At 38.6% G+C, this 16,025-nt stretch overlaps 1 protein-coding gene across 8 annotated transcripts in view; it reads left to right on the plus strand.

The window, feature by feature from the left end:
* Positions 1-16,025, plus strand: part of KAT6B (lysine acetyltransferase 6B) — a 145,376-nt gene that overhangs the window by 109,692 nt on the left and 19,659 nt on the right. For 7 of the 8 annotated variants that reach the window (XM_080403181.1, XM_080403185.1, XM_080403186.1 and 4 more), the window contains 2 exons: positions 492-653; positions 3,193-3,286. In XM_080403181.1, the coding sequence (XP_080259307.1) occupies positions 492-653; positions 3,193-3,286 (256 nt within the window). The remainder of the gene's footprint in view (positions 1-491; positions 654-3,192; positions 3,287-16,025) is intronic. The other variant, XM_080403188.1, reaches the window with a different exon arrangement.

Raw genomic sequence — 16,025 nt, forward strand, 5'->3', positions numbered from 1 at the left:
AACATTGCTGTGATTGATAGGTAATTGGCAGCTCATTCATTGGCCTTACACCTTAAGGATTCAGCATAGCACACTTGATTTTTTTGTTCGGTTTTTTTTGATTGTTGTACACCACTGCCTTCTAGCAAACTACAGTTTATTGTAATTTTAACTAGTACATTACTGTTGTCTGCGTCATTTTCATTCCTGGAATGAAGTGAAAGAGGTAAGTGTAACTTGAAAATTAAAAGGTGAAGTTACTTTGGTAAAACTGGATACTCAGAGGCTACATAAAAATGCACAGTAATCGTACTAAAACTGGAGAACTTTTATTTAACAAGCTAGGGCATTTCTCTTCCGAACCCTAATGTGTTGTTTGGTTTTGGGTTTGTTTTTTTAATGTAACACCATATTGATGATGTTTTCCTTCTATGATAACATCGATTCAATAAGTTGTTTTGTCCTAACATGTTTGAGACATTGGAAGTAACTGCATCTGTCTTGCTTTCTAGGTTGATGGAAATGTGAGCAAAATTTATTGTCAGAATCTGTGTTTGTTAGCTAAGCTCTTTCTGGACCACAAAACATTGTATTACGATGTTGAACCATTCCTCTTCTATGTCCTTACAAAAAATGATGAGAAAGGCTGCCATTTAGTTGGATATTTCTCTAAGGTAAAAAAAAAAAAGTGTTTGTTTTTGTTGGGTTTTTTTAAATCATTTGTAACTTCCCGCTGTCCTTAATACCTGTGCCAACAGCAAAGAAAAACAGTTCTGGAGCTTGAAATCATCTCTGTAAATCTCAAATACAGTGTGCATTGTCTCAGATCAGATACACTCATACTTTCTTGTCTCAAAGACTGAGGCAAATTGAGAAATTTCATGCACTTGCAGCAACAAGCACTGGGGTTTAGTTTTGTTGGTTTGGGGTTTTTTGGTTTAGTATTTGGTTGGTTTGTTTGTGTTGTGGTTTAACCCCAGCTAGCAACTAAACTTCTCCAGCTGCTTGCTCACTCCCCCTGCCAGCGGGATGGGGAGAATTGGGAAAAAGGTAAATGTCTTGTGGTTTCAGTTGAACGTGAAATCTTCTCCCCCCCCCCCCCCCCATCATTTTTGCAATAGTATATATAGCAAGTCTAACTTCTAAAAGCGCTAGCTACTTGAAGTGGTGATGTGTTTTCATGGGTTTACTGCTAGCAGTTCAGGCTGGCTATTTAGGCATTAAAGGCCAGCTGTGTTCATTTCTTGTGTACGATCTGATCTAATTGGTTACTCATTGCAGAGCATGTAAGAATGCATTGCCTAACTTTATAGTGGATGCTGCCTTTATGTTTTTTGGTGGATGTTTATTGGTTCGGGTTTGGCTGTGATTTTTGAAGCAATAGGTGGCTGCTATAGACAAAAATAATACGGATGTGGACAAAGATGACCAAAAATAATGTTTGAGTATTAGATGTGCCTGCAACAGGAAAAGATTCCAAATATTGTCCCTAAGAAATGTGATGAATTGATACAATTAGTCAGAAATTCAGTACTACTTGCCCCTAGTATCACCACCTCCTATCACCTATATGAACTTCTTTCTTTAAGAAGTGATTCGTATGAAGATACTATCTTGAAGTCTAAAAATCTTGTCAGAGTACCTGCATATTACGCAGTCATCTCTTGGGGGTGTGACCTTCTAACATGTGGGCCTTCCTGGGATTAAAGTAACAGTGACATGTGTAGGTACAATTTGCTTTGTCTTTTATGTCAGTCAGAAGCTTTTGTGGCATACAAATGTGTCCATTCTTATATAAGCAAGTATTTTCTAGATGTATTTAAGATACTGCACATGTTAAGGTGTGTGTCTCTTGCTGTTTGTTCCTTCTTTCAGCAAGGATGCGTTTGCTTCCCCCACTTCGCCCCTGTTGCTTTTGGCCAGTCTGTTTGTCAGACTTGATGATCATAAATGTTTTAGCTATCTAAACTTTGGGAGAAAAAACCTCAGCTCCATCTCAAATTATTTACTCAGTTGCAGGTGTTGTCCTGTCCCCTTCCTGGTTTGGTTGTTTTGTTGTTGTTTTTTTGAAGGTGTATGCTCTTGCTGGCAGAAATGCTCTGGCTTTTCTTCCTTGATTACAAATACGTTGCCAGGATGTGAACTTCTTGTTAGCAGCAGTCTTGAGAGTTTGGGAAGCCTGTACAGAGAAAATACTTCACCGTGCTGTGGAAACTAAGAGACCTTGGGAGATAACAGCTTTGGTATCTGCTCTCTCTCAGAGCTGGAGAAATGTTTGGAAACTAACATACTGGCATGTGATGCTGTCAGTGTCATCTTATGTTGGAGGCTGAAGTGATAGGAGGTGTCTTAAACTATATACGTGCTTGCCACAACTTCTTGTCAGTTGTGCTGACCTGGATATTTTTGGTTGATTTATTTGGTCTTGCTCAAAACTATCTTGTGCTGATTTTGGGGTTGTTTTTCTGTGTGTGTAATCTTTTAAAGGTAACAAGACTCGAAGGCTCTTCCTTTCATCAATAAATCTGAAAGAAACCTATAACCTTACATTGTTAGAACAGCTTCCTAATTTAGTTTTTCCCTTCTGTTGTCTTAAACAATCAGTGTAATATTTGCCTTCATTGCCTGTATGTTATATGACTGCATTCTCTCTGAAAGAGCTCTGGCTTCTGAGTGTTCTGCCTTGATTTGGATCCAGGTGAGAAGCCTTCAGCTTTGAAAAAGTTAGTATGCTTCAAGTAGTAACTCCTTAGTTCTATGGGTATGGGGTTCCTCCCTTCCAGCCTGACTCCAGATTCATTGACAGAGAAGACAAAGATGGGAACTGGCAGGCGCTTAGTGTAGCAGTTGCAGAAAATACAACTTCACTGTGTGTATGGATATTATTTTCCACTTTCATATCCTTGACAGAATTGTCAGTGAAGCTTGAAAATATTTCCCTCTTCTTCCTGTCCTCCTTTGCAGCACTTGAACTTCATTATGCTGTTTGGACAATAAGATGCTGAGTAGTTCACTAATTTAAAAAAAACTTGACTGTTATATTTGATAATTCCTCCTAATAATTAAATATGAACATGGAATTATTTGACTTTGGTATTGACCCCATGCATCTGTTCACCTTATTGGGATATTTTACAAGGACAGTGGCAGGTGCAGGCAGTTGCCCACTTCAGCAGTGCTTTGACGTACTTGATCTGTTTCTCCTTCCCACAGGAAAAGCTTTGCCAGCAGAAGTACAATGTCTCCTGCATAATGATCATGCCCCAGTACCAAAGGCAAGGATTTGGAAGGTTTCTCATTGATTTCAGTAAGTGAAGTGTTTTATTTACACTTGTGATCCAAGGAGCTGATGGCTGTTACAAGAAATTGTAGCATATGAAACTTTATTTAACTTGCTTTGTCGTTTTTATCAATAGATAATGGAATTTCTGTTTATATTTATGTAGGATAGAAAAGCTCCCTGAAGTGAAAAACTTACTGCTGCTCTGTTATTGTACTCGAGGAAATTGAGAATGAATCTCTCAGCAGTAATACCAGCTCACAAAGCTATTATCCTGAATGAATTGTCTAAATTACTTTCCACTTTGCTTTGCTCATTAGTATAAGAAGAGGCAATTATTTGTGATTATAGCTAAGAAGGTGTTAGTCCAAGGCATTCTCTACATTCTAATATTCTAACTTATATCTTCTTTTAGCTAAAAAACTGTTTTAGCTGAAGAATTGCCACATAGAAGGAATGTATCGTGGGTTTTGTCTTGAAGTTCATCACTTTCTTTGTGGAAATTGTTACCAGAAAAAAGTGTAGGTGCTCATGGCTGCATATGTACTTGCTGCTTTATTTTGCTGAGTTGTCTGACCTGTTAGAAAGTTCAGGCACACTAGTTTAAATATAGATTTGTTATTCCCCAAATCTTTAAGCTGCAATGAAACTCCAGACAAAAATGTCTAAAGGAACTCTCAGAACAGTGTCCTCAGTACTACTGAATCCAGCTTTCTACTGTAATTTAGAGGGGAGATAAGGAATTAGTTTGCGTTTTATGTGGTTAGGCTTCACTATTACCTATGGGGTTTTTTAAAGTGCTGTAGAATCACATGACAATAGAGATAGTTAAGACAGTAGGATTTCTGCCCTGAAGGTGTATGCAAGAACATTAAAATGCAAATAATAATGCATTGTAGTATAATGGCAGGACAAAGACAGTAATTAGTAACTGTGGAGTTCGCAAATTCTGTGTCTTGTAGTGTGTTCTACCCACCATGGCTATGCTAGAGTTCATAAGAATACTTAGTATGTCTCATCATTGCTTGGCTTCATAAACAGACCTTGCTACACTCCTGTGAGTTAGGTAATGATGGTTGCGGACCACTTAATCCACCATTGAAATGTAGCCGTCACTGGAGCAGAACGCAACAGCTGTTCCATTGTGTGCCTTCTGCAAGCTTATAGGAAAGGCAGTGAGAAGTACTGCATATTTTGGAACTGTGGAGTGAACTTTAAGCTTGCTTAGGTTGAAATTGGACCTGTTTTAGGATTAGGATTTCTTCTTGCAAAAAGAGATGGGGAGCTTTTACTGAGCACAGCTGGTAAGTACTTCTAGGCTTTTTGTTTGTTACTCTGCGATGTCTTTCAAAAAAAGCACTCTCAACAAACGTTATTCTGGTTGAGTTTGTCATAGTTGTGTCTTCAGAACTGACGATGTGGCTGTGAAACCTGTGGATTCCACATAAGGTCTGCATATGAGTATGCTGTGCCTCTGGAACTGTGCTCTGTCACTGTGCCATGTGGTACTTAATCTGGAAAAAATCAGTAGGGTGTTCTGTCCCGCTTACTGTTCTGGGAAAAGAAGCACATTGGATTGTTCAAATCATTAGCATTTCTGCAATAACTTGCAACATGATCTAATGGTATCCTTAGCTTGAAGCTTGTCTGGTGCTACTCTTCGTCTTTCCTCTTTGCAGATGCAGCCACAGCTGTATGCGTGCTGGGCATGGTCCGGAGACCAGCTTTAGTTCCACTGTAGCTAACAGACTGCCCACTTTGTGAGTGCAGTCAGCCCTTCCGTACCTTCCCCTTTGTTTTCTGGACAGAGGTTCTCTTAACTAACTGATATGAGACTGTCTCAGTTTCCAGCAGAATAAAGAACCAAGAGATGACTGAGAAATTCTGGCTCTGTAGCGAGAAGGAAGTGCAAACTAAATGAAAGGTAGTGAGAGAGAACTGCTTGTGGCTGGTTTTGCCTAGGTGTAGAAAAGAAGGTAAAACTTGCAAGGCCTCTTTTCGTGGCTTGTATTTATATCCTTTTGCAGGATGGAGGCCGAATGCCATTAAATGAGGCAGCCATAGCCTGATCTGGATTAGTGAGCACAAAATCTGTCTTTGCACAAAAAAAACCCCTTCAAAATCAGTTATCTACTTTTTTCCCCCCCCTTCAAATTTTATTTGCATTTCTACCTCCTGGTTTGCAGTTGACTGAGTACCATCTTCTTGTACTTCACCCTTTTTGTTCACTTGCGGTCTCCTGATAACTGGCCTGGGAAGACAGGATACAACAAAACCCCAGTTACTATTCTAAACTTGAACAGAGCAAGTTTGTCATAGTGTTACTGGCAAAAAATATTTTAAACTATCTAGACTGTCATGTTCTCATTAAGTTATTGGATGATAAATTTCATGCTCTCAATGTTAAGTCTTTGTTATGCAGGTAACACATCTGAACTGCTCTATCTTAAATTCTGTGAAGTGGTCGCTGGTACTTGCCTTTTTTATAACTGTAACTAGAACAGTGTTTAGACTGAAATAATAAAAATGTTTCTGAGCAAGTAATTTTCAGAAAATGATAGTTAAAAACCACAAAAGGGAAGGTCTCAAGAACTGTGTGCAAGCAGCGGACTGCTCACGTTACTTCGTATGTATATAGACATTTGACAGTTAGAAAGGCTGGAAAGAACGTAGCCTTAAGCCACTACACAACTTCTGCTTTGTCAGCAGTCTCATGAAAATGTAGTTTGTGGTACAGAATATGCTGCTTTTTCGGTAAGTGAAATGCATTTGTTTGTTCATATTGTGATGCATTCTTTTGTATTGAACCAACTTAACCTGTACAGATGAGTCTATGTGGTCATCCCTATAACTTGCAAGAGAAAATAAATTATTCTGCTAAAAGAAAAATAGGTATGTTTTCTGACCATTGAATTTTTTTTTCAATTTAACTCTTTGCAAACTACATTTAAACTTCTCTATATTTCAAATAGAAACTGATAATGCTGTTAGACGTATTCTGTAGACGCCAACATAAAGCTGTGTGTAAGGTCTGTCTCTACAGGAATCTATAATTTCACATGTGGAAAAAAGATACTTAGGAAGTGTACTTTAACTTTCGTGAGAGGAAAGCATGCTGAAAAATGCCCGAGTTCTTAGTCTGATCATCTTCAGCAAATTTTTTATATGTAGTTTTCTGTATGTCATTGGTCATTTAAATAGAAATGTTGTTTTTAAAAACAATACTTGTGTCTGTATCTATTCTGTTTATTAAAAAGCCTTGAAAGATATAATTTTTTTTTTGTAGAGAAGTTACAGAGTTTGATAGAAACTTGTTGAGCTGTTAAGAAATGAGAAGACAAGACGTTTACTTGTAAATATTTATCAGATGGTGAAACTGATATGTAAAATTGCAGACTTGATAGTCCTTCATTTCACTTAATTTGTTTCAAGATCAAATCAGTTTAACCTGTTTTATTTTCTAGAAGCATGTCATACTGAAGACAAAGTAGTTTATATGAAGTCTTCATTTTGTTTACACTGAGTATGCTTTATTAAATATTATTTTATTAGAATCTGATTTTTCATATAGAGAACCTAATTTTTACTTGGAGTGTACCTGAATATACAAAAGCAGTTCCTGCAAATGAATAAGGGTCTTAATTTCCTTGTTATATTTTTACTTTCCTGTCTTTAACAGGACTGGTAATTCTTGCCAAACTTCTTGGGTTGGGGCTCTTTGTTTGGTTTGCATTTCCTTGTTCTTCTTGCATTATGTGAGGTTGACTGGATTGTGATTGCAGGGTTGTACCTGAGGGAGAATAATTGACTTGTGCATCAGTTTTTTGTATTTGCTGTAAATTAAGATTTGGGCAAGTAGACTCCAGATTATTTTGATCCAGAAATAAATCGGAGATAAGTTTTTCTTTACTTTCTTGATTTGAGCTTTCACAAAGCTTAAAAACTTCATATGCTTTATTTCTAGTCATTAGGCTGCCGTGCCAGAACATATTAGTATTTCTTTATTTGGCATATTTAATAGAGAGTTCAGTATTACTGGAATGGAATAATGCAGTATTTCATATTTGTAAGTGTAAAGCCATCTTGGAATTCTCACTTCCTCACAAAGCTCATCTCAGCCCAGTCCCATACTTCTGCTTACTGGATTGCAAACGCCATGCTGGAGGCCTGGCAGCAGCTGGAGGAAAAAAAACTGCCTGTGACAATATTAGGATAAACCTTTCAAACTGCTGGCTAGTATGTTGATGGTTCATTTGCATCACAGTGACAACTGGGCTCAATGCAGAGAAGCAAAGCCCTTGATAGCCTTTTGTTATCTATCTTGAGGGTTTTCCTGGTCCAATTGATTGTAGCACTTTCTTCCTGCCCTTCAGAATTCCTTCTTTTCATTTGGTTTATCTGTCATTGTGACATGATTATTCTTGCTTGAGAGAGGAAATGCGTTTTAATGATGCTTGGATCCTAATTGTCTGGGTTTTTTTTTTGTTTCACTTGTCTGTGTCTTTGCAAAAGTCGGTGCAGCCCCATTAGCTTGAACTAACCCCCGATTCCTTTCAGGATGTGTAGCTCAGCCTTTTTATTTATTTATTTATTTAATTTTAATTTTTACTGTTTTAGTCAGGAGACCATGATGGGGAAGGTCAATTCAAGTCTGTGAGTGGAAGAAACAAACAGAATTTGTCTTACTTGAGAAGCTGTGTTCTGCTGTAGGAAAAATGGCTTTGTTGAATGTCCTTGTTTGCTCATTTCCCCAAATCTAATACCTGTTCCTTGGTCAAGTATTTTTTTCTTGCTCTGCTCAAATGGGTGAGTAAATCTGCAAGTCCTGATTTGCAGAAGCAGCAGAGTACCAGCAGTGGCAGCACTCGTGCAACAGCTGATGTATAACCCCAGGGAAGGCAAGTTTCCAAGGGATGAGAGAAGTAAAATGTTGGCTGTACAAGTAAAGGGAAAATAAACTGTTAATGAAGAGTTACGTCTTTCCTCCTAAATACTTTTCATGAGTAAGCATCAGAGCAATTGATAAAGGGGGTCAGCACCATTACCAAATATTTATAAATCAGTAACAGAGAGAGATACCCACTTTCTAGCTCAAAGTCAGTTAGGTTAGTGGCAACATTAATTAGCCTACATTGCTTCTCAGTAGGAGATGGCTCAGCAAAGGCTTGTGAACAAAATTTGGTGGGGTGGAGTATTTATTCATTTGCCATTTACAGCTTTGAAAAGCTTGATTGAAGATCTGGAACTACAGCTTGTTTCTTTGAACTTGGTTGTTCCAGTCCAGTCTTATCCCCTGCAAATTCCTACAATCACTTGCCCATCTGCAATCGTTTAAGGGCTTTTATGTGCAAAAGCTGAGTCAGTTCTGGGCTGGAAGTGGGTGGGGGGTAAGGACAGATGTCCTCAAAAGGTGTTAGTTACAACCCAGATCATGTCCCGATCTTGTATGCGGCTTCCATTGAGAATAAGGGATGGTGATGGGGTAGTGAATAGGCAAAAAAGGAGGGATACATTTGTAAAGTGCCTTCTTGAATTCTTCCAGTTTGTACTTGTTTCAGAAGATCTCTGTGGAAATGTGGAAGATCTTAATTGCTTAGGGCTCAGTCATGCAGAAGTGGTAATCTTGTGGATTTAAGTCCACAGGATTACTTGGGACATAAAGGTGACCCACAAGCATTGGCAGGTGACACAAACCTGTGCTGATGGGAATGAGGGCACTTCATTTATTTCCTAGTACCAGTAGTTTTGAGAGAGTTTTGAAACAAGCTGAGAAAACTGCGTTGCATGAAACCTAGGATAGTCTTCAGACAAAGTTTAAGGAGACTCATGAGTACGAGATTTTCTTTTGGTCCGTAGTGCAACTTTGTTCTCCCTACAGATTTGGTAAAGACCTGGTCTAGCCTGTAAAATCAGTTTTTCTGTGAAAGGGAGGAGGTTTGGCTTCTGCGAAGGTTGAAGAAAAACATGAATACAGTTCAAAAATAAATCCGCTGATTTCTAAATATGCTCAATTCGAAAAGCATTTTCTCTTCTAGGATCACCTAGTTTCTTTAAACCAGTTCGTGGCTCCAATACTTTAAAAGCGCTATCTTCTGATAGAGACAAAAAGTGTTGTTTTGTTTTGTGTTTTTTCTTTAATTGAAAAAAAAGCATCTCCTTTACACAATTTTGGGCCTAGTTTTCTCACTCATATCCATTACTGTGTGTTGGATTTTTGCATTGCATTTTGACTTCAGAAGGAGTCAGGGTTCAGCTTTCCATGGCAAGTAGCAGTTTGGACAGCAAGTTGCTCTTCCAGTTCAGTCTTCCACACTGGCTTTGTGGTGCTTTGGTGTATTAGGATGCTTGGAAACATTGCTGTGCCAGAAGATTGATTTCATAACTTTTACCTTTTTTCCTGCTGCAGTGTTTCTAGGCTTTCTGGTTTAACAGCAAATTAGGTTACTCCTCTGTGGAAACCTGTAAAGCAGTGGCTTCTGGTGAACCACCATGTTTGTGCAGTTATCCCCCAAAACCAGGCTGAACAAAACTTGAAACTAGCGATGAATAACACATGGCCTGTCATTAAGTAACTTATGGCTGATAGATGATACTAGCATTTGAGAAAATGTCATCCCTGTTTTGAAGACAAGTAACTTTAGAAAAAAAAAATACGAGCAATGTGATGGAATTAAGTGGTGGAATAGAGAAAAAAATGCCACCTGAAGTTTTCACAGTGGCTCTGGGGAAGTAGTATATCAGGAAAGGAAGAGCCTTGGAAGAGGTAGCAAATTGTATCGGTTTCCTCTTCATTATGATGAGTTCACACAATTTCTTTGCTGCGTAGCCTTAGCTTGTGTAAAGTAGCCTTGTAGTAACAAGGAGAACTGATGTAAAAATCTGTATTCAGCTGGAAAGAAGACACAACCTTGAACTGAGGGAACTTGCATTCTTTATAATAATTCATAAATTTAACGTTGGAAAACCAAAGCAGACTAGGAAAAAAAGAAAAGGTAAGGGTGGATGCTGTAATGGAGTATATCTGTGTGTTCACTTATATGGCATGTAAGTTGTGGCTTGTGGTATGCTTATGGAACTACTGGGAACCACTTCTGGTACCTGCCTGCTGTTCAGAGCTAGGCCCAAGCTGCAACAGGCTCTAAGTGGTTGGATCTACTGCTTTGGTTTGTGTTTATATAGAGTTGATAGTCTAAATCCCTTAATCTGGTCGTGGGAAATAATGCTTTGTCTGAAAGTAATGTTTTCGAAAACCTACTTGAAGAAAATCAGAGGGAATTCTTTTAAATTAGAAGTACTTTTAATCAAATATGGATATGAAATAGAAATAACATTCAAAAAATTCGGGTGTCTGTGGAATGGTGAACTCTTTCTGTAAACAGCCCTTACGCTGTTCTCTTCCAAAGCCTGTTGTTAAGATATTTTACAGTTTGCTGTTACAAATACTGAAATATAGCAGAACTACAATCTAGGAATAAACACACTTTAAAAAAAACTCAACATGTTTACATTTATGCTATGCTCTGTGAACAGAATTGAGATGGAGGTGAAGTGGTACCATTTGTTTTTTTAAGATAAAATTTATCTTAACCAAAAGCATTTTAGCATTCTCTTTTTCACATTAGAGTCCTGAAAGAATGATTTTGCTACTGCTGAGGGTGTGGCAAGCAGGGTGAAAATGAGAGGCTGAGGGTGTAAAGGAATAGGATTTTTTTTTAATAGGCTTTATTGGAAAAATGTATTCTCAGACTGCACTTATGAAGTCAACACCACAAATCTAAGGATCTCTATAAAATAAGCCTGTGTCGTTTATTACCTGTGGTGGTCCATATTGAATCATTCTGGTTGGTTGGGGGTTTTTGTTTGGTTATTTTGGTTTTTTGTTTTGTTTTTTTTTTAACTACTGACTGACGTGTGTACCCCAGTACAGAACACTGTCAGTCTTCTGGTCAGTTTTGTTGGTGTTTTCACAGATGTATTGTGTCCAAATGAAGGGTTCAATTACCTGCCTTTTTTCTCTTTTTTCCTTTAAGAGGGAGTTGGAAGCGTGTGTCTGTGGGAGCTGTGAATTTGTGAGGGAGCCTAAATGCTGCTGCTTATTTTATGTTCTTTTCTTGATGATTGATTATGTTGCTGACCTGAAGGCATGAGTTTGGCCTCTCCTAAATAAGAAGTAAGGAGCATTCTGTCAAGCTGAGATTTAGATGAGGGGGGAATAAAGATGGATTTTGAATCAAGCTTTGTTGACTTAAGATTATTCCAAGAAAATCAGCCTCTTGGGATTTCTTGGCATCACTTTTATATAGCTGCAAGACACTGTGCATTTATCAGAACCGCAAAAGAAAGCAGGCATGTCACTTCAGATACAGAAGCTAAGACTGTTTTAACTGAAGAGCATCTTTATTTCAGATAGCATTGAAAATAGCTAAAAGGCAAGGCCAAGGATGGTAACAATGAAAACAAATGTTTGTTGGACAAAGCTGTCTTTACAGGGCATTAGTGAACAGGAGAAGCCATCTGCTGAAGACTGGTGGCTGAAAACAGATTTTAATTAAGTCATGCATCTTTAACAATCAGGATTTTCTACTTCTGGCTGCAGAGCGTAGTTCTGTTGCAGCAAGTCAGTGGCCAAAGTGGGTATTTTGTAGCCTGTCACCCTGTTGTTGAGGCACAGTGGGATGCCTCACCTCAATGAAGTGACTTTGTGGCTTTCTTAACAGGTGTCTGTCTTTTCCAGTGCCATCATTTTTATCAGGCATTTCTACCTTCTTGTAAAGATTTTTTTTTTCCTGCTCTTTTGAGTTAACAGTAGGTATTTAGCAGATTACCATGTCATGGCCTTAGCTTTTTAAAGAGTGCAGTAATAGATGGTTTTTTGTGTTCAGTGTTTGGTAGATAATGCATGCTTTTTCATCACTCTGTTTCTGTATCTGCTGGCTCACCAGGTATCACCGTATGATTCCCTAATAATCTCCTTCATCCTGTTGATTCTTTCTTCTAAATAGCACTTGGTTAATTCCTTGTTCTACAGCATGCCTTAATAGAGCATATGAGCTGCAATGACATTTTGCTGCTCGCTCAAGACAAACACAGTTTGCATCTTCAGTTGATGCAACAGAGTATGTGTGTTGTGACTGCTTACCTGAACAAATACAGTATTTGCAATTATATCCTAGGTGGGGCTTTTGACTTCTCAGTACTGACTCCTCACTTTACCTTTTGTTCGTGTTCTTTAGTACTACTGGGCTATCCCTCGTAGGTATGAACAAAACAACGATACGAAAAGCACTTGGGCTCTGGTTGTCTACTGTAAAACTGTTAAAAGCATCCCTGATGCAGTTTTGGTCCAGGGCATCTCTCGCTTTCCAAGTGTGGTAACAATCTGCCTGAGCCATGAATCTTGGAGAATTACGTTAACAGCCAGGTTAACACTCTAGCTGAGAGGGAGCTTGGTGGTGTGGATGCCATCTGTCTGTGCTGGTTGGCCTCAGTGCCCTGTAAAGGTTCTGGCTGTATTCAGTTTACTTGTTACGTCAGGTGTAGCCTCGCAGGTCCATCTTCCTCTCTTGTCAATTGAAGTCTTGACAGGGGAGGAAGTTGAGGCTTGTTAGAGAACATAGAGTTTATAAGGAGGCAAACAGGTAGTATTTTCTAATGAGTATTTTTGATATATTTCTAACAATGGTATTCATGTGCTGTCAACATTAAGCACCAGAAGGTAATGGCAGTTAGTAAAGGAAATTCATTCAACTCTTAGTTGTATAAACAATTTACTGTTCAGTATCCTTTGTTTAATAATTAAAATATGTAAGTGAAGTCATAACTTAAAACATTGCTTATAAAACGGAGAACAAACCAACCTTGTTAATGAACTTTTGAACTACTGACAAATTAATTCATCCAGTTGGTAGTCAGGACTGATGCCCTCTGTGTGTGCACGTCTTGCTTTTAAGGGTACTTCAGTTTCTTTTCTCTTGCTTATGCTTTCGCTTGGCTTATAAGTAGTCCACTTTGTACACAGAACCTCCACTCAAGGGGTTTACTGGCAACTGGCACAGGTAAAATAAGTGTTAGCCAATTAATTCACTCAAAGGGTGCCTTTTGTTGGTCTGACTGTAATGCAGTCATCTTTACCTTTTCTTCCCTTCATGAAGGGCATTTGTTTAGCCGTAACCTCTTCTGTGAAGCCTTCCATAAAGGCACTAAAGGTTTTGGCCCCCCTGTGTTGAGTTTACTTGAGGATGTGGAGAGGAATGAGAGCTGGCATTATTTCTTGTAACAATAATGAGAGAATCTTTGGCTTACTCTGTTCATCACGAAGAAAGCTTTTCTTTAACCAGACAAAGAAGAAAAGAGAATGTAGCAGGTTGTTCACTGATCTAAGCATCTCAAGTATACAGCTAGTCTGTCTTTTTTTTGTAGTGTTTGTGTGGATCTTGGCATTGGGGTCCTTTGAAGCTGCCTGAAAAGTGCTTTCAAAGAGGGTACTAACACCTGTTCAGGGTCCTCTATCTTTGACCTTCCTTCCATTGACATAGATAAGAACAGTTCAGAGGCACGCAGAATAGTTATGGAAAAAACGGTGACATGAATTACCGTTTTAGGAGTCTTAGGTCTTAATAAGCTCACGCTTTCACCTTACCTATTTTTGCCTTCCACTCGTGGTCATACCTCTGAACTTGGAATGCTGAGCTGACCGAACTGCATTGAGCTGTCCTGTCTGAGTACTCAGCTGTATGGATTTTTCTGACTACCCTTTTGAACGTGTGTCTTCAAATCTTGTTCATATAATTTCAAAACGAAGTATTTGATGTTTTATAAGACAAAATGAAGTCCCTTAGGGTAACTCAAAATGTTGGTTTGAGGAAATCTCTTCACTTTAGATACTGGTGTATTATAAGAACAGTTACTAGCACTTGCTGTTCTTTCAGATCTCTGGTTTGATACAGAACATTGCATGAAAACTTAGGAGTTCTTCCTTTCCATATTAAGGGACTTATTTTACTTGGTTATGTTTCAAGCAAAACAAAGTTTAATGGAGAAGTGTTTGATTCCATCTGTCTGAGTCTGGTAATTCACTTGTGGGGGCTGGCCTTTAAGGAGACCAAAAAGGACTCGAAACGTGCAAGGGCAAATAGTTCACTGGTTGCTTCTTTTGTTCTGGATAGATTCTCATGAATACATTTTCTTCTGACACAGATATTAACAAAATATAAATAGGAGTTGAACAGTGCTGATTACATAAGGGCAGTCTGCTTATGACTTTCAGAAAGGCTCCATTTTATGACTAGGGGCCTCTGAGGAGTAGATCTCAGGCTGTTTCCAACTTCTGGCAGTAGTCTGATTTTTGTTATGGCTCTCTTGTCTGCTCAGGGTTTTCAGCAGTGCATTGGCATCTTTTATAGGAGTATCTGGAAAGCTTTCATAAGTAACTTGATTCTGTCTCCTGTGTGAGAGTTACTTCAGTGGTGTTGGGATGCTTTTGCTATGTGTGGAAGTGTATGTAAACATTTATATGTGTGATTGTGCTGTGCAGGCGTAACTGTGGACCTGAGACTGACAGGCTGAAGCTATACAATGCATGAGGGAAAGCTATTGTCCTTGCAAATGAGACTGAAGTCCAGAATGCTAACACAGTGTTATTTTTTCATTTTACTGGTGTAGCGTGTATGTTTCTAAATGGACTTCTGCTGTGAAGGCTTCTTTCGGTCTAAAATTGGGGAAAGATCAGTAGACTAAAACCTGTTGTTATGATCTAAGCAACCTACTCCTATTTGATTCCCATTTTCATGACATCAGTACACTGTTCCTCTCCCTCTGCTGTCCTCCAGCAGCTCTGGTTGGTGGTGATGCGTTTGATCTGACTTCACTGGCAGGTAAGACCAGAGCAGAGGACTTCACTGCTGATTGCTTAAGTGCATAACGTGATGAGCTGAGTAACAGATAGGATCCAAATGCTTAAAGGCATGTGTTGTTGTTCTGATTTGCAGTGCAGTTAATCTGTAGAGCTGGTGCTGAGATGCACCGTGCGTTTGAGGTCCAGATGTTCCTGTTTATTATGTAATTGTTCTGGCCCAAGTGATTGGTTGGAATACCTCTGAGTTTGTCATGTTATTTAAACAGCTGCGAGTTTTTATACTTTAGTGGGCATATTCATACTGGATATAGTACTGCCTGATAGGAAAACAGTATTTAAAATGGGTAGAAACACATCTACAATGTTAATACAGAAAACACAAAAGTGTTGAATGTTCCCCAGCCTTTGCCTGGACAGAAGATCATAGAAGTGCTCTCCAAGATGAATCCTAAATAGTAAGAGAATACATTTGCTTCTTGGTGAGGCTTCTTAAAATTGTCAATCTTAACAGTTAATGGAGACCCATACTTGTTTAAAATACTTTCCCACTTTTTTGTAACAGTAGAAAAAACATAACAAATGCAGTGACTTTTGCTGTAAACTCAGTAAACTGTAAGATATGATAGAATATTTAGGTTAGCTTCTTGTACTGAGCATTATTCATACTAAATGGTAGGAAATGGAACTGCATTTTTTTAGAACCGTGTGATAGTGGTTAAGGAGAAATAAGTTTGTGTACAACTAACTTGGTTCCTAATTCAGCGTGAATATTTTGGAGCACAGCATGGGAGGGAGCATGTAGATGGATCCTTATGTCGGAAGGTGACTGAACTATATTTGGAAGCTGAAAGGCAGCAGGTGAAGTTGCTTGTCAAGTAGGAAGTCTTGAAGTGAGGCATAGACTTATGTCCA

This window comes from Falco punctatus (assembly GCF_963210335.1).
Source record: "Falco punctatus genome assembly, chromosome: 9".
NCBI classification, from domain to species: Eukaryota; Metazoa; Chordata; class Aves; order Falconiformes; family Falconidae; genus Falco; species Falco punctatus.